Source organism: Argiope bruennichi, chromosome 9 (genome assembly GCF_947563725.1).
Source record: "Argiope bruennichi chromosome 9, qqArgBrue1.1, whole genome shotgun sequence".
Lineage (NCBI taxonomy): Eukaryota > Metazoa > Arthropoda > Arachnida > Araneae > Araneidae > Argiope > Argiope bruennichi.
This window is the reverse complement of record NC_079159.1, coordinates 93,173,264-93,194,936: the sequence shown is the minus strand read 5'-3', so window position 1 is coordinate 93,194,936 and position 21,673 is coordinate 93,173,264. Positions and strand designations below refer to the sequence as shown.

General features: G+C 30.6%; 1 protein-coding gene across 5 annotated transcripts in view; it reads left to right on the top strand.

Moving 5' to 3' along the window:
* Positions 1 to 21,083, top strand: part of LOC129984559 (uncharacterized) — a 109,663-nt gene extending 88,580 nt beyond the window's left edge. For all 5 annotated transcript variants that reach the window (XM_056094470.1, XM_056094474.1, XM_056094472.1 and 2 more), the window contains exons 5-10: positions 2,385 to 2,527; positions 2,919 to 4,390; positions 11,652 to 11,790; positions 12,703 to 12,784; positions 16,780 to 16,986; positions 18,885 to 21,083. In XM_056094470.1, the coding sequence (XP_055950445.1) occupies positions 2,385 to 2,527; positions 2,919 to 4,390; positions 11,652 to 11,790; positions 12,703 to 12,784; positions 16,780 to 16,986; positions 18,885 to 20,009 (3,168 nt within the window). In that variant the 3' untranslated portion in view covers positions 20,010 to 21,083. The remainder of the gene's footprint in view (positions 1 to 2,384; positions 2,528 to 2,918; positions 4,391 to 11,651; positions 11,791 to 12,702; positions 12,785 to 16,779; positions 16,987 to 18,884) is intronic.
* The last annotated feature ends 590 nt before the right edge of the window (positions 21,084 to 21,673 follow it).

The window sequence follows — 21,673 nt, the reverse complement described above, 5'->3', positions numbered from 1 at the left end:
AAAGTAAAGGTGTGTTTGCTAGCGATTATATTCCCCATAGACATGTGGTTAAACCAATGATACATGATTAGTACACAAGTACAATTATATCAGTGGAAATGAAATAAAGTATAAAAATAGAAAACAAGTAAATAAAATAAAACATGGTTTATTAATGTATTTAAAAATAAAAATAATAATATTTTAAAAACAAAAATTCGGAAGCCAGAGAACAAAAAAGGAGAAATTCGAAACGCAGGTGCCGCTGTAAAAATTCTTATTTCTTTATACATTGAGTATTTTTATCAGCGTCTCATGCTCTTTTTTTTTTTTTTTTTTTGCTTTTGACATTTAAATTTTTGATTAAAAAAAACACCTTTTATTATTCTAACTTTTTTTTTTAATTTTAAAATTATTTCTAGTTAATGCATATATTTTATTAGTAAAAAAAAAAAAAAAAATAATGACTTTTTTGATACATCTGGAGGCTTAAATTTTAATCATATTTATCATTAAAATTTTTTTTTTCGCTTCATATTATTTTCGATAAAAAATAACTTATCCAAGATTTTTTTGGGACAAAGATGCTACTCTAAACGAAGCTTACATATCTGTTACACTACCAAGATTTTTTTTTTTTTTTTGTAAGTATATCACCTCCTTAACTTTAATCTGCTTTTGCATCATTCTGTAATGGGAGAATTTATCTGTCTTTCACTCAAGATAAGGAAGGGCATGTCGACATTCTTCAATCGATTGATTTCGACCGCTTATCTGCGAAGGTGATGCGAAAACGGGCCCGGACCGGTCCGAGGCCAATGACACATCAGCGAGACCCTGTAAGGCCCCTGTGCCTCCAGCTTTCTAACTATTTGTTACTGGAAATCCTTGCTTAACATCTCTGTGGTCATCTGAACTTGCTTTTCAGGAAAAAAAAGTTTTCGAAGTCAGGCTGTAAATCGGAGAACTATTCTGTAATATATGAGATATGAACCTATATAATGAATGTAAGGAATGTAATGAGAATAAATTGAAAAATCATTTTTAAAATTAAATTTTAACTAAAATTCAATAATTATTAATATTTGATAATAATTATTAACATTAATATTTAATAACACTTATTAATATTGCAAGAATTAAAATTTCATTATTATAAACATTCCTGCTTCAAGACAAAAATTTAGAAATTATTATAGTAATTAGTTTATAAATAATTCAAAATTAATTTTTAAAGAATAAGAATTTCTTATTGGACAGTGTTGAATTAAAGTATTCGTGGTACTGTTCTGGGTGGAAAAATTTGAGAAAAAAGTTACGAAACAATTTAGGAAATTAAAATAAGTTAGTTATATTTCAGTAAAAATTGATCCTTGAATAAGATAAACAACTAAATACGAATATAAGGTACTTAAAACGATAAAGTATTAAAATTCAATAAAATAAAGTATTCGAAATAAAAAAATGGATTCAAAATAATTTTTCATAAAATTATATTGAAATATTTTTAGACAATATGTTTATTTATTTATTTTTCTTGTTTATAAACTTTGATAATTTGAAAGGGAAAAAGAGCTTTAAAAACGTTTTGATCCTAATAATTCGGTCGTGAATCAGTTTGTGGAATCCTGCTTTAAAGTGCATTAAGTCATTTTTCTTAGAATTACCAACTTTACGTCCTGGTAATTTATTTATTAATTATCAAAAACGAAATTTTAAGCAACAAGCATGTCCAAGTTCAATTTCTAAATTAAAAAAAAAAAAAAGACTTTGGATTTTTACTTTTATTGCGTTATTTATTACGGTATTTCCATTTTTAAAAAAAATCTGTTTCGATTGTTGAAACAAGTAATTTAAAGTCTGTATCAATAAATTGAAATAAAAAAAAAATCTCAGTTTGTTAATCCTTCTATTTCTTAAAAAAATGTATCCAATTTTGTTCGAATTCGTCTAAGCGTACGGAAGTACATATGTAGCATTCTACAAAATATCGAATTTCAATCTTATATTTATGAATTCATGTCAGTTTGATATTTGTTTTTTCTTAATATCAAACGTACAGTGACCGGTCAAATGACGATTTCGTATTTGCGGTTTCAGTTGTATCAACGAAGTGTAGGTACATTCACTTACTACCAGAGTGCTTTCCTGTACTTTCAAATGAACGAAAATGCCATTTTTAAATAGGATTGTCGTACGAATCTTATTCGTGAGTTGCGCTGCATTTCTTCTTTTGTCTTTTGTATGTGATATTAATTTTTTTTTGTTAAAATCTTATTTTTACATTCTTTAAATCTCTAACTCTTTTAATCATATGTCAACCACAATTGAAAATATAATTCTATTATATCCATCCCTAAAATGTTGGAATGCAATTTAAAAATAGTCTTTATTTATCTTTATAGGATGCTTCTCGTAAAGATGGTCATCCTGGAATGACGATGAGGCCAGAGCTGAGGCCACCTCCACCGGTTCCTGGAAGACGGCCTCCTCCTCCTAGAGGGCCCATGCAGAATGGACTGGAAACGCCTAACAATATGCCTAAGCGGTAAGTGGGTGACCTATATGGTTCGATGACAAATTGACTATCCCTAGATAATGTTTTTATGTATCATAGATTGAGGTGAGAATGTGTTTAGTTTAGCAGCTCAATTTCTTGAAAATGTTTCTCTGTTGAACATTAGCGAAAACCTGCTGATTTTCAGGTTACTCCTATTTGATAACCAGAACTAACGGCTTTCGATGTTAGCCAGTACATGCATGTTTGCTTGCGCCTATCAATACCTCACTTCATTCTATGGTACTAAAAAAAAACTGATAGTTTCGAGACTTTTATTGAAAATTTTGAGAATAAATATCTGTTGTGTATGAGCAGTGAATCTCAAAATTATATAAACAAGTAATTCCAAGCTTTATTTTTAAAAAAAATCTTTTCGCAGGAGTAATACTCAGGGCTCAGCAGGACTTCTCAGACACTGCTACCCCATGCAGTCCAATGGCTCTTCCCCAACATCTTGTGGCTATCCCCAACCGGGTTCTCACACTAGGCCAGTCATTGACGGAGCCTCGAACTATGAACCAAGATATTCTAAAAGTGGTAAACTATGCCCTCGTCCTAATATCCAGGAAGCCCGTCCTATGCCACCACCTGTTGTGATGCTCCGAACTGGACCTCTGGGTACGTATCCAGATGCTGAAACTCTGAAGAGATCAGAAATGGCTTCCTACAATCGTCACCAAGATAGAAATGGCTCTACTTCATCCGATTACGATAGACAGTATCGCAAATCTCCGTCTCAGGGTGACATATCTCAACAGATTTTTGTGGACACTAATTCTTACACGAATGGTCAACCGGTGATCACTGACCATTTAGCCATTCCTTACAGAATACCACAAATGTCACCCAAAAATCCCCGGGCTATGTTCGATGGAACTCCGTCGAATAATGGAATGAGAAAAGAACCTTTATCTCTCCCCTGTCCTCGCTCGCAACCATCTCCATCTTCGAGCCACTTACAGAACTCTTCACCATCGAATGGCTTTAAGAGCCGAACTCTGCCAGCGGGTACTAGACCTCTTGGAGACTGTTCCAATTCTACCATGGATTATAGAAATCGGAGGTCTGAACCCGCCTCGCCGTATTATGACGAACGGGGAATTTTACATGAGCCTCGAAATGGGCCATGCCCTCGCACTACTCGAAATGGTTTGCCTCCTGATACCAGAATCATTCCTCCTAGTACTGAAAACGATGTTATCTATGCCAATCAGTTCCATACTGTCAATCCAAACAAAAAGGAATATCCACCAGATCCGCAACGGACTCCTCCCATGTTGAACGGAAATGGACCTCTATATGAAAATTCTGTGAGGAATGGTTCTAGAAGCATACAAGAAACATGCCCCGAAAACATTTACGCCAATCACCACGTGGCTAATACTCATTATAGCAGTCAGTCCAATCCTCCACAAAATAATTATGACAATAAGCAAAACAATGGCTTGAAGAATCCTAGAAGTGACAGACGTAATACTCATCCCCCACCACCTGTGGCTCAGAAGCCCTCTCATTCTTTGCCACAACCTTCGGAAATGATGATGATAACTGAAACTCGTGGATGGAATGGGCAGGTCAGTTCGACGTATACTAAGGATGTTGTCAAACCAACCCCTCGCATGCCTCGACTTCCGAATGGTTTGCTTGCTTCGAGTGCTCAGTTGACAACAGTCCCTGCTTATCAGTGTGTGATCAATGAATTGTCAAGTCGTCCACCGAATCAAGTTTCACCAACAGATTCGTCAACGTTGTCGCTAAGATCGGAATATGATTCGTCGTCAAGTTCCAGCAGAGAATTCTGTAGGCGGCCGAGTAAACCATCTGAATCGGAGCAACGTAGGACATCTGAAGGTAAGTCATGTCATCATTCTCTTTGGTTTACTGGCCTTATTATTATATCCTGCTTTTGTCCAATTTTTTTATCCAAAGTAATATAGATTTTTATTATTGTTGTCATCATTTCATTCTTGTTATCTATACTGCTATTGTAAATGTGAAAGTTTGGATGGATGGATGAATGTTTGTTAGTCAATCACGCCAGAACGGCTGAACAGAATTGATGAAATTTAGCTGAGAGATGTCTGGAATAGGACATAGGCTACTATTTATTCCGTTTAATTGAGTGGCTAATTATTTATTAATTAAAAACTAACTTTCCCGTCAAAAATCGCCAAATGAGTAAAGCTTCAGGTTTTTTTTTTTTTTCCCCATGCCAATGAGATTAGGCTTAACATGATTTTGACTATTATTTCAAACGATTCTGTTTATTTTCTTAATGTTCGATGCATTTAAAATTAAATGTTAATTAATCGATCTTTCGGATTCATTCTGAAGTACTTTTGAATTAAAATAAAACAGAATAAAGGAAATTAAAAATTTATAATCTATATTGCTTTGCCCCAACTGGCGTAGAAAATTCATACATTTGTGTTGTCCCAATTGGCGTTGAAAATTCACGCATGCGCAGGAGTAACAAAAGATAAAGCCATTGAGTCTATAAATTCCAATCTATTTCCACACGTACGAAGTCGCGGATAAAAGCTAGTAATTAATAAATGAAATAGACATTGAACCATAGGCAACAGCGGATTTAGATATTTTGAGGCTATAAATTCCAATTTATTTCCACAGGTACGAAGTCGCGGGTAAAAGCTAGTAATTAATAAATGAAACAGACATTGAACCATAGGCAACAGCGGATTTAGATATTTTGTAACTTTAGACAATGCACGTTATGAAGATGGTCGTTTAATTAAATGATCAGTTTAATTTCACATTCTAGCATATTTTTAGCATACTAATGGTTTATTTCAGTTTAATATTTTTATTAATTTTACAAATACATATTTATTTTTTATTCATCTATTATGGTTCAGGTTAACTAGCATCCACGGTTGCATATAAGATTATACTGAAAAAAAAATGTTTAATTTTATAAATATTCTATTAATTGAGTGAATGTAATGAAAGAGTGAACTTGAACAAATTATATCTGATAAAGTGTTAGTATTATTCAAATATTGTATCATTCACAGATTTCGTATTTTTCACTAATTTACTTATTTGGCAAATAGCAAAATAAAGTTTTTCTAATCGACCTACCTAGCCTCTCAGATTAACCTAGCAACCCTAAATAGTTGCTTAGTCTGTCTAATTAAAAACTTACCTCTGTAGTTAGGTAATAGTGGTTCGTAGATTTTAAAGATTTCGATTTTTGTAAAAAAAATAATAATTTGCTAATACATTGCTTATCGCATATAAAAATCGCATGAAATTATGTTTTTACTTTGAAGTTCGGCACAATTTATACAGTTTTTTTCATTTATTATTAAAAATATCCATATTTATTGTTTTTTATTTCCAAATTATGTCGTCGAAAAATTCCTATTACTTATGTAAATTAATTAAAAGTTTAAAGTTGATGGTAAAATTAAATTAAGATTAGTAAATTCAATAATGTATTTCCGATCAGGTAGTTGCATATAACCTCTGGATTGACGGGGGTGGATGGGGGGAGGTACAGGCAGGTGGATTGAAAAATATTATTAGCCTAGTAAATATATAAATAAATTTACCATAAATAAATTTTTAAAAATACAAATTGTATGAATTATAAAATAATGTGAAGATTTTATTTATATTTTAAAAGTATAATTTTATAGGCGCCTATCTATTTGATTACACTCATTTGATTGTTATATTTTTTATTAACATTTAGCGTTTGCTTAAATAACATTATTCCTAAGCATGGGTGCTATGCAGTCATTGATCATAATTAATAAATAAAAACAGGCTTGGGCCGGGATAACCTGGTTGGTAGGGCGTTGGAGTAGCGTCTCTTGGGTTGCGAGTTCGAATCCCGCCGGCCGAAGACTCTTCGTGTGTGTGGTGGCTGGCGCACGTATAAATCTGTCGTGGTCGCAAAGTCCTCCATGTCGAGGGTGATACCACTATGGGTACTGATTCAGGGGTGATCGTTCTCTTATTCAGGCTTACATTACGATCTGTGGATGATTGAATGAAGTCCTCCCCGTGAAAAGGGTTGTGACGTATGTGTAGCTAAGTCGTACTCTGGCCCTAGTTAGCGCTACTGAAAAAAAAAAGATGCGCCCTTGGTTTAAAATTATCGACTTCTATGGGTTTGTCTATGACAAGAGCCATTAGAAACTTCAACAATATGCATTTTCTAAGTTTGTAATATAAAAATAAATGAATAAATAAAATAACTTAAAGTAAATAATTAATAAATTGTTAAATTAGAAACATGTTGAAATGTGAAACAAATATGATCAATAACTTTTGGCTAAAATTATTAAAAGAAGAGTTTTATAATGTGCTTTTCTTGAACCCTTAAAATGCGTAAATCAACCACTGGGTAAAATCATTGAGCCATAAAATCAGGGAAACTTATGTGTATATCCGCCTTCTATGTTTTTAATTTCGTGCATACGTAGTATAGAGAAAGTATAATAATCGTCAAAAAATTCGAACTCGAGATTTTGACGAATCTCCACGTTTTAGGCCTTCTTGAGTTTGAAAAACACATTTTTGGAAAATGTCCGTATGTCTGTCTGTGACAAAGATAACTCAAAAATGCTGTGAACTAGAAAGATGAAATTTGGTATATGGTCTTCACACCAAATTTGTAGATTTCTATTAAATTTTGAGTAAATTGTAATCAGAAAGTCTGTCTGTCCGGCTGTTCGAATGAAAGTCAACATGATAATTACAAAACCAAGAGAGCTAGATAGATAAAATTCTGTATAGATTTAATATTTATAGTATAGACACATATCAAATATTGAGTCAAATCCAACAAGGAATGGATCGTCTGTCGGTCTGTACTTTTAGAAACATATACACGCAGTTACACAAAAACGTAATGACTTAAATATATCGGAATTTTGTGACTACAAGTGCAATTTTGCGCCAATTTTTTTCTCCCTTCAGTCGGTTGTTAAAAATGTGCTTAAAACACAAATTCGATTTTCTTATACTATTAACCGCATGCCAAGAAATAACCGCCAAAAAAAAAAAAAAGAACTCCAAGTATGATATTAAAGATTCAGTCAAAATGCTAAATTCATGACAAAAGTTACTTCGTAACTATTGTACACCAATGTCAGGCATTCACCTTTATGAGAGCACGCGAGAAAGTTTGGGGGGAAAAAACTCCTGCTGGTTTCAATTTATGATTTATTCGAATTTCAATTCAGACTTTATTCAAAAAGTGTATTGCGAAATGTTGAGAGAACTTCAATCTATTTTATTAATAATGTTTCATTCGAAAAATATGATATGAATAGTTTATGGTAGTTCACCAAGCTTTTTAAAACATGTAAAAAAAAAAAAAAATCAATTCCTACTTAGATCAACAAAGAAATAATTTATTTTAGTTACTTTTTGTTAAATAATTATAAAAAAAAATTATTAAGTATCAAAAAGTAAGTATCAAAAATTATTGATATTGGCAAAAATTGAACTTGCATTCTTCACCTTTCTGTGAAAAATACTGAAATCCTTGCATTTTACCGATTGATCTACTGCCTGTTGATTACAATTTTCATTACAAACTGCTAAACTCTATTTAAAGTAATAAAATTAATTAAATTTAATTAATGAATTAATATTTGAAAAAACTGTATTAACATCAAGTGTCATCCACTACAAGTTTAAAAAAATGTATTTGAACTTGAGTAGATGAATGAAAAGTATTTTATTAACGATTGAAAATTTGAACAAGATATATAAATATATATATAGAGAGAGAGTGAACTAATAGTAGGAATTGAAAAAAAAAAAATCATTCGAAATATGATACATTTGATTTATAAATACACATTTTAGAACCAGTTTCCACATAAATCTTTCATCATTTCAAAATTACTAAGTCTAGCCTTCGTGTAGCTTCAAAATGGAACATAAATATAATCCAACTCACGAAATAAATAGTAATTTTTAATCTTTCATCAACATCTCCGAATCTTAGCAACAAAACATAAATAATCGTTCTATAAAAGCAAATGGATATATGGACAAAATCCATTAAGGAACAAAAATAAAAAGTAAAGGTATTAAAATTTTCGGAGTAGTTTTTCATTATTTATAGCTGGATTCCTCTTTACTTCAAGCTTGTGCTGAGTGGATTAAATTTATCGTTTAAAAATAATCTCGATATTTCTTATCGCCACGGAAGCCGATTCTTTTTTCCTTAAGAAGAAAAAGCACCGTAGAGCTATTTCTTAAAAAGGAATTCTTGATCTAGTAACTGTTCTAAACAAGAGCTCGTTGTTCGTCAGCATTTATTTTCTATATTTTAATTTTGCCACGCATCATTCGCAGTTTATTCCGATAACAAATTCTTCGGGAGATTATCTGTAGAAAGTTTTCTACTTTTTTTTTCTTTTCAAAATATGAGGTTGTTCTTTCAAGCGGTAGGATTCTTGTTGTAACCGGCCGGTCAGGAAAGACTGTATTTTAGTAGAACCTTGGATCTTTTATGATAAAGAAACGTATAACATTTAGATTGTTTTAAATTGTTTTCTTTAATTATTGTCGTGCCATTTTGTTGTAGGTAAGTAACTGTTAACCATAATTCAATGATGTAAATAACTCTTAACCATAATTTCTAGAGTGTTCAAACGAGTATTTCTTTTTATTTGCTGAAGACATATATCAATGTTTACAATAATATTGATAAATTTATTTAAATTAATGAAAATTGGTTAGATTTGTTCATAGATTGTTTTATATTTATATTTGTTTATTATTATCTTGATAGTGGCTAATTCTCGACTTGGTTTTTGCGGTAAGCAAAGATGCGAGCAAATCGATTAAAAAATATTATTTACCTTACTGCCAATTAAATAAATTAATAAAAAGTATATAAATTCTATGAATTTCAATTTCTTGGGCTAAAATGTGTGTTAATGTTGAATTATTAAAATAATTATTAAATTAATGAAATTCTAATTAATCATTTATGTGTAGTATATCAAAATTTTAATTATTCCTGTATCTGGTTATGCTATATTCGCCGCCAGGTTTCGTAAGATAATAAGTAATATTTTACTTGTGTAGAATTTTGTAATTTCCTATTAATCAATCATGATAATTAAATGCTTTTATTGTATTGTATAATAGTAAGAAAATCAAGCTAATAGTTATAAATAATTTTTCAAGAATTTTGATGCTTTAATTTTTTTTTCATGGTGCATATATATTAAATGATGAAGAAAATATTATATATTTTCAGAGTTAATTAATTAAAAAATGAACTAAAGTAAGATATGTTAATTAAAGTAAATATTTATTGTTATATGAAATTAAATTGATCAGATATTTAATGAGGAATTCCGTAATTTGTGCTATCTGGAACTGCGAAATCTCTGAATCATCTGCTATTAATGCATATTTGAAGTAGTATTTGAGATAATCTTGTTCATTCACTAGCTTATGATTTGAATTTTTATTTATTAGAAACGATTATTTATTTATTTATTTGAAATTTTGATTTAAAAAATAAATTTGCATATATACGAAAGTGAGAAAATTTTATAACAAAGTCCGATTTTCCAAGTTTATCTTTCACTTATGGAATGATGTAATACCTTAAAAATCTCTATGCACATTTTATAGAGTATTTGATTTTTTTTGTTCATTATAAAACTCAGAATATTTAGCAATAAAAGTGAAATTTGCTGTATAAAAAACTGTGGCGATTAATGTTATGACCATTCTTTAAAAAAAAAAAAAAAAAAAAATTCCGAAATGTCCCAGGTTTAGTAATTTTGACCGAGATTTGTATTAAACTATCAGAATTGTTTTTTATAATCTTAATTATTGTAAGATGAAAACAGTAAATTAAAGAATATGGTAATTATTTTTCGCCAGTCACTGCTAAACAATAGAAAACTTGCCAAATATTAACTAAAAGTTACTCTTAGGTTATCATATTTCGCAATTTAAAATTACAGTTTTGCTGTTGTGCCGCATGTTATAATTGAGCCCAATGAGAAATCCTACCTAAATTTACCTGAACTGAACTGAAATTACATTGTCTGAATTCTCCTTTACAAATTTTTACATGCTTAAAATATGTCTTAAGTGACTAATAATTCTTATTCTATAACGTAATAATTCATTTGAATTTTATTAAATTTCAGTTGTAAGTTCATGCTATCGTTAATATCAGTGATAAATTGACCGGACATCCCGGAATAGTCGAGACAGTTCCGGTTTTTGGCCGAGTGTACTGGCTTGTCCGTTCGTTATAATATATATATATATATAGAATGACCTTGGTTGAAGTTCAGAAAATCTATCTCTAACGTGCCGTGAAAGTGCATTACTCAATTTTAGTTTTTCCTGTTCTTAAATATGGATTAATCTTGCTAAATTACCGGTATGTGAATTTCGTTTTTGTATTGATTTCATGATTAATTATTTAAAAATAGAGATGCTATGTAGCAATTGTTATTAGTTCAGACTCTAAATTAAAATACAAAAGGAATCGTTGAAAAGTATATTGTGTTTTTCTTTGATTTTCTGTATGTAATATGGTATTGGTATTTAATTTTTTTTTTTTCTAATACGAACAATTTAACATTTATGAAGAATATGGTAACAAAACCTTGTTGGCAGAAAAAAAAATTATGAAAGATAATTTAAAATATTTATGTGGAACAGGATAATGGAACTTATGAGTTAATTACGAATTTCATTTACAAAATTCATTAAATGTTGATTATGTAATTAACAAACTATTAAATGTTTGAGTTACATGGCATATAAAGATCTAAATAACTTGTTATTTATCTCTAGATTTTCATTGGAATGATATATAAACAAAATTTATATAAAATGGCTTATCAGAACAAAGCAGGTGATACTTGTAATTAAAAAATAATTTTTTTTCTATTGTTATTCTATCCTTTATTTTTTATTTCTTTTTGTCCAACCAAACTCCAAAACAACGTTGAATTTTATTGTAAAACTGTTTCACAAAACCTTTACATTAGATTGGCTATTTTTCAAAAATATGTGGGTCATGTTTTTTAATAGAAAACTAAAATTGTGTTGTATCATAACGAAATTTGTTCTCCATTTGCAGGCGTTCTGAAACCTTCGAACAGTCACCAGCAAATCGACAAATCCCTGCTCTCTGCTTCGATGACGAGTTTGTGCAGCGACGCTTCCTCGTCGGTGTCTTCGAGACCACGACAGTCTCACGAAGAATCATCTTGGGAAAGGTAACACCACCCCCTTTTGACCTATGAACTATTGATTGATTCACCTGTTGCGCAAAGTTATACCATAAAATTGTAGAATGTCATAATAATGTTATTTAATAAGTAATCAATATTGTATTTACTATATTGTAAAAGAGTGAAACTAAAGTAGACGATACAGATATTTCGCTAGTGTCCGTCTAATCGTGCCAAACAGTAGAAAACTCGCCAAATTTATCGCCTATCAAATATTACAATTTGGCGACTGTACCGTATTCTGAAGTTTAAAGGAACCGTATAATATTGGAAAATGTCGTTATAATGTTGTTACTTTTTCTTAAAGGGAAAATGCCTTCCTTATCCCAAGAGGATATTTTGCCCTCAGATTGAAATGAATTTACTTCCCTCCCCCCGGATGTTTATAGAGAGACCGGCTCTAAGCCATGTGATTCCATTTATATCCCGATTATCGTTTCTAAATAAATTGTGTCTCAATTCTTTATGTATGTGTTAACAAATAATGAGGGGAAAAAAAAAAAAAAAAAAGGATTCTCGGAGACATATTTAAATCGAATTCTATACAAATGTTGTAAAATATTCGAGCTACTTTTTACTTCGTACTTGATTAAAAAGAAAGCCTGTATTACACAGCATAGTACAATACGTTTTGCAGCTATAATTAAGAAGAAAGTTATATTGTACTATGACATGAAATATTGTACTGAAATTGCACAATATTATCCTTAACCGAATCAGTGGGCTTGGGAGATAGCATTTTTTTTTAAAGAAAAAGAATATGACAAAAAGTTTTGGAGAGACTACTCCCTTTGTTTTCAACTACAATTATTTTTTATATTGAGAATTGTTTTTTTTTTATTGTCCGAATTTCAAGAAAATTCACGTTTATGAATGAATTTGTGTTTTGCATTGCAGAATGAATGATGATAACCAGAAGCGTAAAGAAAAGAGCACAGTTTTCATAGCATCACCATGGGAACGAGAAGAGAAAGAGAAGGTGAGTAAATTGGCGATTTTGGCGACCAAATGGTTTTAGTTTGAAGGCATCTTTTAATTACTTTACTTACTGTTCATTTCAAGTTTCCCCTCCATTTTGTTATAAAATTTCCCCCTATTTTTAAAAAAAAAATAAATATTATTTTCTGAAATGAAACAGATTTTTTGAGTAACTGCAATAGGTTAGAATGTTGATTATTTGTCCCAAATTTCTTAGGAATATATAATGTTGGTTCATATTGTTTTGAATTTTACTTAATAACAGATATCGCTTTCTCAAATGAAAGTTTAATTACAATTTAGTTAGAAAAAAAAAAGAATTGTAAATTCTGCAGACCCGAATATTATTTTTGTTCCAGATTTGTCCAGACTATATAATATTGTCCAGGAATGTCTTAAATTTTATTTATAAAGAAGTGTCTCATATTAAAATAAAAGCTAATTAGAATTTAGTTAAAAAAAAAAAGAAAAATATGTGTAAATTCTACATTTACAAATGTTGACTATTTGTCCCAGATTTGTTGAAAATTTTTAACGATCTCCCAGAATGTCTTGAATTGTATTTATAAACAAATATCCCATATTGGGATGGGGAGAAGAGTAACTAGATTTCAGTAAAAAATAATAATAATAATTATAATAATAATAAATAAAGAAACGTGAATTTTAGTTCTCAACTTTTTAATGTACTTAAAAATATGGTCACAGAAATTTGAATTAATAAAGATAGGGTAATTTGTTCCAAATTGATTAGATTTTTATTTTTCAGTGCTGGGATTGAAAAGAAAAAAAAATGCCCTTGTTGAATCTTGTGTTTCGAATTGTCTCATTTTTTACTTAACATGAAACAGATAGCATTAAAATTTGTTTGAATTAGATTTAATTCTTATAAGCGCTTTAGTGTCAGAAAAAATTTCTTTCGTAACTTTTATCATACATAAGATAAGTATTTTAATTCTGTTCTAACCATCATTTAAATGGATAGATAAGCATGAAAAAAAAAAACTAATAAAATGTGCAGCTAATATATATTTATACTTTTTACTTAAAGAAAACAAAACATTGTATAGTTTTCTGTTTTGTTGTTTCATGCTTATATTTGTTTTTCCATTTATTTATTACCAATGTCGGATTCACACACTTTTCTTGTTCTGTTCCATGCAGTTTTAATGAATTAGTCGATTTAGTTTCTTGGTTCAACACATTTTCAACTGAAACCGCATGTCAATGATTTATGGAAAATGAATTTATTATTTTAGTGGCTCTATGAAAATGTATACGTTTTATTTATTTATTACTAGCCGCCTTTGGCGACCAGCCGGTTCATCAGTACTACCGCTCGCTACAATTTTCAATTAAATATTTTAATTAACTTGTCTCTTAATAGCTTCTCAAACAAAACATTTTTAATCTTCCAATTTTGATAGTCATACCAAACTTATACTGTTGTTTAGATCGTTTCGTTCAATTTACTATATATATTTTGCTACTTTGTTGTCATTTCCGGTAAAACTTCAACTTTAATTTAAAGTGGAAATGCTGAAATTGCAATTAATGTAAAGATATTTTTTAATGAAACCAAGCGTTTTATTTTATTTATCATTTTTGTTGTTATTTATTTATTATTATTATTATTGAATATGAGTACTGGAAACAGAATCGTTCGGTATTTAAGTCTTATGTGAACTACAAAATATTTTTCATAATTTGCGTAATATCTCAAAGAATAATTCAACAAAAATTTCTCAGATTCAGCATAAAATTCAGTTTTTAGTTTTGCTTTCAAAAGAATTGAAATGAAATCAATAATAATATTTTGTTTCGGCCTATAAATATATTTCAAAAATTATGAAGTCTAAATTTTATGCAGTAAGGTATCATATTCTGAGAAATATTCAGGTCACACCAAATTTTAAATAAATGAATGAATGTTTCTATTTTCCACGATTAACTAAGACTGATTTATTAAGTTTTGAATGTTAAAAATTTAGAAAAACTCAACATTTTCATAATCTTAGGCCAATTAATCTTAAGAAACCTGCGCTCTGATTGGCGTATTTTCTTTAAAACGATCAATAGAAAATCTAAAATTATCCTTTTTTTTGTTTTTTTTTTGAATAGTGATATTCAAATTTTTATAAATTAGTCAGTTTAAGTGATTGATTTTGTTGATTGGAAATTAATTCTTTATTTAAAATATTAGTGTTTCAAGAACATTTTGTTAAACGTGATTTCCACAGCAGAAGCTTTATGTAAAATCCAAAAATTCGTTATATATTAGAGTATTTATTGTATCAAGTTACATAAAATATAACCATTTTCCATTTTGAACATTTTAGCAGATCTGTGTCTATTACTAAAGGTTTACAAATTAGCAGTGTGGCCCTGATTTGAATGGATATTCTGTTCATATTAAACAAAACTTGCCTTAAAATAAAACTGATTTATTGGATTAATAATACAGATGGTGTAAAAGATCATAAAATAATTTTAAGAAAAATTATTTTTTAGAAAAAATATTTCATATTTGTTTTATTTCCTACAGACACGTGACGAAAATCATATTTTTGCAGATTTCATTTCCAAAAAGATTTAATGTATGTTTAATTGGAGCTTTAATCAATGTGATGGCAACAATTTGAAAAAAGCTAATTTTTTCTCCCCATGAATGCGAAACTTGCTCGTGCAGCTTAAATTTTATTTTTATTTTGTACGAAAAAAATTGTTGAAAAATATAGTTAAATTATTTATTTAAAAATTCATTAAAAATAGAAATTTAATTTTAAGGTTAAAACATTGGTATCATTTAAAAGATAAATTTTTGATCTTTAACTTCATGTAAAAATCTTTTTTGTGCGGTAGTATTTTCGGAAGTTATAGCAGAAAGACGCTAAAATTTCGCTTATTTTTTAAATAAATAAAATTTTAATTAAAAATTCGAAAAAATAACCCCGAGGTGCACATTTCCGGCCTCCAAGGTATACACGTGCCAAATTTCGTAGCTGTTGGTAGAACGGTCTGGCCTGTAGAGCGCCAACACACACACATTCACACACACACACACATTGAGCTTTATTATAAGTATAGATGACTACTACCTGCGCGTCATCCATATTCATAAACAATATTATTTAAGCAGACCTCCAGTTTTTATAAATAATAGTTATAATTAAGCAAACGTAATGAAACAGACAAGAAGTTGAAAATTTATATTTGACAGTATTATTTTATAATTAAGCATGTAGATGGCGCCACTTCTATACCAGCATGAAAGGTCGCTCACATTTCTCACATACACTTTTATAAAATATGAAATATTAAAATTAGGTTATAATAAGGTAAAGGTTGGAATTATTTTGAACTGATGTAAAAAGATATAAAACGAAATTTTTCTGTTGTATATTTCTCACATAAGCGTGCTCACTGGAATGTTATGAACTACTTATATTTTAAATTAATATACAAACAATAAAGTATTATTCGTTAAATTTTCATTAGGAAATATTCATTCCACATATTTCTTAGGCAATAGACTAGTACTATTTTTTTAATAAATTAACTGCATTCCTCCCCCTTTCCAGCCCATTGCCTCTAGGCAATTGTCGGGTCATATCCGTCATTGTTTATCATTTGCAAACCAACATCCCAGACTGATGAATTCAGAAAATTTAGTCAATTTTGTCTAATGAATTCAGAAAATCTAGTCAATTCTAACTGATAAATTCAAAAAATCTTGTTAATTCTAGCTGATGAATTCAAGAAAAACCAATCAATTCTCTAATGAATTCAAAAAAATCTAGTCAGTTCTCGCTAATGAATTTAGAAAATCTAGTCAATTCTCGCTGATGAATTCAGAAAAATCTAGTCAAGTCAATTATCGCTGATAAATTCCTCGTTGCTGAGCGACAGTTTTTTAAGACTCTTTTCACTTACAGCATTTTAATATAATGATGTGAATTAACTAGTTTGTTGACTGTTGCATGTTTTCTGTTATAGCTTCAACGAGAGCAGATCTTGGATGCGAGACGAGCTCGGGATCAGGAAATCGCGTACCTGGAGTCCATTCAGGATCGGACCGAGAAGCAGAATGAGTGGCTGCGCATCCTGAGACTGGAGAGAGAGTTTCAGCGCAGGGCGGAGCAACATGATGACGAAGACTCGGTCTGCTCGGACTCCTCCTCGACCGAATCCTCTTCGGACAAGGTCAGTATACAATTGTACTCATAAAATACCCATTGTACTATTATAAACTCGTAACTTATACCCATCTCAACTTATGAGTACCCAATAAACTCATGAGTTGTACCCATCTAGACTCGGTTTTTATCATATTAATAATATCTGAAATAAACTAATACTTCGATTTATTTTACCATGGAAGTTATAATTTAGACAAGAAAGAGTCGGATGTTAAAATGACGTTTGTTTACACCGTGATATAAGTGACAGAAATTTTTCCCTTCAGTGATTTTACGATGAGATTTTGATAGGGATTTCTTTGACACAAGTTGACTTAGGAAGGGGAATCTTAGTTATTTTTAAAAAATGTTGTGATCATTAGGGATTTGTATCTCTTCGCTCCGAGTGTGGGGAATGCAAAAGTCAATTTTCAAGAGCTCGTGTTAGAAATAAATAAATAAATAAATAAAAAAAAAAATATGTGAGAATTAGATCAGGAAATAAGATAACATTTAAGAATTCAGTTAACACTGACCAGTTCAAAATAAAAAATAGGAAATCAATTAAAATTTAATTTAGATTTTAAAATATCATCACACACTTACATGTAATTTCTAGCACATTTTGGTTGTAAATAAATATTGTAATATTAAAAATCAATAATAAAAATCTCGAATTCTATGAATTATAAAAACTCAGTATAAACAGCATTCTTTCTAAAATATCTGTTGTTGTTTCTGAAATACTGCCAACATTTTGCTTATTATTGTTAATTTAGAAAAGTAGAATTGGATTTTTAGCTGTTTACAATTGCAGATATATGTGATGTAATGTATAGTGATGGCGATGGTAGGAGATTCTAATTGTAATCCAACACCATCTGTTATATAATATCTCGCTACTAGACACTTTATTCAGGTGGGCATGGTGACACGATGCAAATAATACTGAAATAAAAATAAGGGCACAAAATAATAAATGTTAATAAAGGTATAATGAAATAAGAGTTTTAACAGAACAAAAATTAGATTTAAACAGGGGTGTTTGTGCTCCGGGGAAACCCCGGAATTCCGGGGATCGTCGTTCAAAAGGAAGTAGGAAAAATAATGAATTATTTATTTTGATCTGGGTAATTTTGTTTGCTTTGAAAGCAGAAAACGCAAGGTCAGTGTGTGTGGTGAAAACTTTCCCTTTCTTTCTCCAAAGGCAGTGATAATGCTTGAAAAGGGGGAAAAAACTTCTTTTTTGTTCGTTCCTTATTGCGAGTTATGACTCATTCCCCCGGTTCTCGGACATTCTCTTCTGGATTCTTTTCGGCAAGTAGGCGCGGCAGAAAAAAAAGGGAGAGACTTCGTTCGACCAGATGTGCGATCACGTGACCTGGGTTCAAAGGTCTTAATTTTGCAAAAAAAGTAATTCATTGAACTTTTATAATTAGGTCATTCAATACTTCATAATCGTAATTTTTCATTTCCCCCCCCCCCCTTCTCGAAACTCCAAAATGTCGGTAGTAAGTCCGTAAAAGTTTCCGGGGATTTTTTGGGGTCCCACAAACACCCCTGTTTAAAAAAATAGAAAGTACATTAAACATATAATCACGTGCGCATGCATGAGCAGTAACAAAAAGGGAATGAGTGCAGGTGGAATCTCTCCTTTAAGCATTAAGGTGCTTCATCGCCATCGGTTAATAAATGACGTCAACAGAAAGGCATGTATGCAAATACACTTAACCAAACACACCTGGCGATGATGCCACATAATCAGAATTTATGCTAAAAGTTAAATTATTTGTTTTATAGTTAAGCATTTTTATTATTTGAAATGGTGTTTCTTTAAGAAACGTAAGAAATAATAACTTAGCATTTACTTCTTTAAATTCGACGTGGTTTTGAATTTATTATTATTTTTTTCTTTCTTCATAGATGTCAAACTTTCCTAGGGATAAATTAACAGTCATTCCTAACGAAAGAATTGGCCTAAAACTATTGGATGAACTTCTTGACAGTCCCCCTAAAAACCCTTCACCTCCCAGCAAATCCAGTCCCGATCGAGATCTACCCCACAGAAGCCCTTCCGAAAAGCACTTCATCCCCCTGGATGTGGCCATACCTGACAATGAATTGCAACCGTCTTCTCTACCCCCTACGAACAACATCCTGAAAATATCATCCGAGCAGCAACACGCTGATGGTACTGGGACTAGAGTCTCCAAACCACCCATACCGGCACCCAGACCCAGCAAGGCTGTACTGGTCAACCACTTTCAAGAAGTCCAGAAGTCTTCAGAAGTGCTACCGGACCTTGATCAAACCAGCAACAAGGTGGTTGCCGAAATGGAAGCGAATGTCAGCAGCCTCACCAAGCTGGAGATTTCAGATTCAAGTGCCTTCTTTTGTTCTGCGGATAGCGAAGAGCATGGGTCCAGAGAACCCCCGCAAGATAATTGGCTGATTGAAGTACCCAATAGCTTTCCTGATCGTGAAGAAGAGCAGAAGCCCAAACAAAGCGAGCAGTCTCGTATTTATGAAAACATAAAACCAGCTGATTATCACTACTTGAGAACAACCTCAGCATCGAGTAGTTATACTTCCCATACATTGCCCAAGTCAACAGCTACTGGAAATGGCGTCAATTCTTTGGCGACATCTAAAGAAGTCGCCCAGCCAAGGAACGGCTCAACCAGAGCATATGAAAAAAAGTTCCCAGTTATGGGCGTGTCTAGTACACTGACAAAGAAGGCCAATGGTTTCGCGCCAAGCGATATCGACATATTGCCATCCTTATATGCCTCTTATAAAGTCCAGAATGGATATGGCAAAGAAATACCATCCGATTTAGAGGATAAGTCGCCGGAATTTAAAAAGTTGTGGATGTCTCGTCCAGAGAAATTGACTTTTCAGGATAAGATAAGGAAATTTTCTTTACAAGCTGGTGAGGATGATATTCCTAAAGACCGAGTGAAGAATTCAAGGGCCCAGCGGGAGATTGAAAGCAAATTTAGTGAGGCCCAGAAAAGAGCGGCAGCACAGAAGTCTTCTGAAACTTAAAAACTGAGATTGTGTTGGATTTATCGTCATTTCATTTATGATAAAATACAAACACTATACTTATCCAGAATCTGCATCTAAAATATGCTATTAGATAATGATACAGACTGAATTTTTAAGTATCATCTCTTTCAGATCATTTGTCTGAAGAAGCACAAAGAATGGAAAAAAGAAAAGAGAGCTGGATCTCAAAATATTTCTTGGAATGTTTAACTTAAATTAATTGACAGTAGTTTCATATAACAAAAGTCTGCGACAAAATTGTTTGATTCTTAAAACTCATTTCAGTGCTCTATTTCAAATAAAGCTATTAAGAATTTTAGTCTTAAATTTGGTTAATAAATTAAATTTTTTTCTTTGTTTATAAAGTGTTAACACATGTTTTAACTGAAGGGGTGACAGCCATTTTGATTTATATACACTAATACCTTCATCTGTTCAATTAATCATTAAATGCTCTAAAGTAAATCCTTTGCCATGGATAAATGTCTTTTATTTTAAATATTTGGAATAGTTCTGGACTGTATGCTAGTAGTAAAAAGAAGCTTCAAGAAAGATTTAAAATTAAAAATCTTTGACAATGTATTATTTTTTATTATGAAAGGAAACAATTTGGGGCCGATTTGTTTATTAAAGAATTTTGCTATAAAACGCATTTTAATTATATTTCCAACAATTACTAAAAATAGAAATTCGCCATACGATTGTAATTAATTAAAAGTACGCTTTATATTCGTCTTCTAAATTTTTTTCCTTACATAGTCTTTTAGAAGGGGGGTTATTTCGACTCTTAAAACTGATATGCATTTTTAAATAAGTAAAGTTCAGCAAAGAAATTATATATAAAAAAAAGTAATGGTCAATAAAAAAAAAAGTAGTTTGTGTGAAAACTGTAAGTTGAAATAATTTTTTCCCCCATTATTGCCTGAAAAAAAGTGAAGAATTTGAAACAAGTTTCTGAAATATTTTTTGCATCCGTTATTATTCTAAACACCTTTTGAATATAAAGATATCTCAAAGTATGTGTTTATAAAATATGCTATTTGATTGACAACTTTAAAATTTTTTTTTTTTTTTTTTTTTTTTTTTTTTTTGAAATAGGAACTTTCTCTTAACTTTAGATATTTATTAACAGTCTATTTAGTTTTTTTTTTAATCCAAAAGGTTATTAGGCAATTTGTGTATGTTATTTTGAAAAAAATTAACACAATGATAGCTTAGACTATGTATATACCATTTCTAAGAGCTGATATTGAATCAATTAAATTTATTGTCTTTGCATTGTTATTGATGTAACAAAGTTATCTACATTCATTTGATTTTAAAAAATAAACATGCTTGGATACAAATATGGCTATTAACCCCTTCAGTTACAACTAAATATAGGGATTTAAATTGGAAAAATAGTGTAAATTCTTGTTTGAAAGTAACCTGATGAATATTTTAATACTTTCTTTGTTTTCCTTTGTTTGTAGTTTGTTAATTTGCGCTTAAATGCTTTATTTAATACTTGTGCAGAGCAGGTCTCTGTTTATATTGTTTTTGTATTACTTATTTTGTAAAGTGTGTTCTGAAAACAAGTGAATAATTTTTAATCAGTTTGAACTCATTTATATTTTTTTAAATGGCATAAACGTGATGAAATATTTTTTTTTAATATTGAA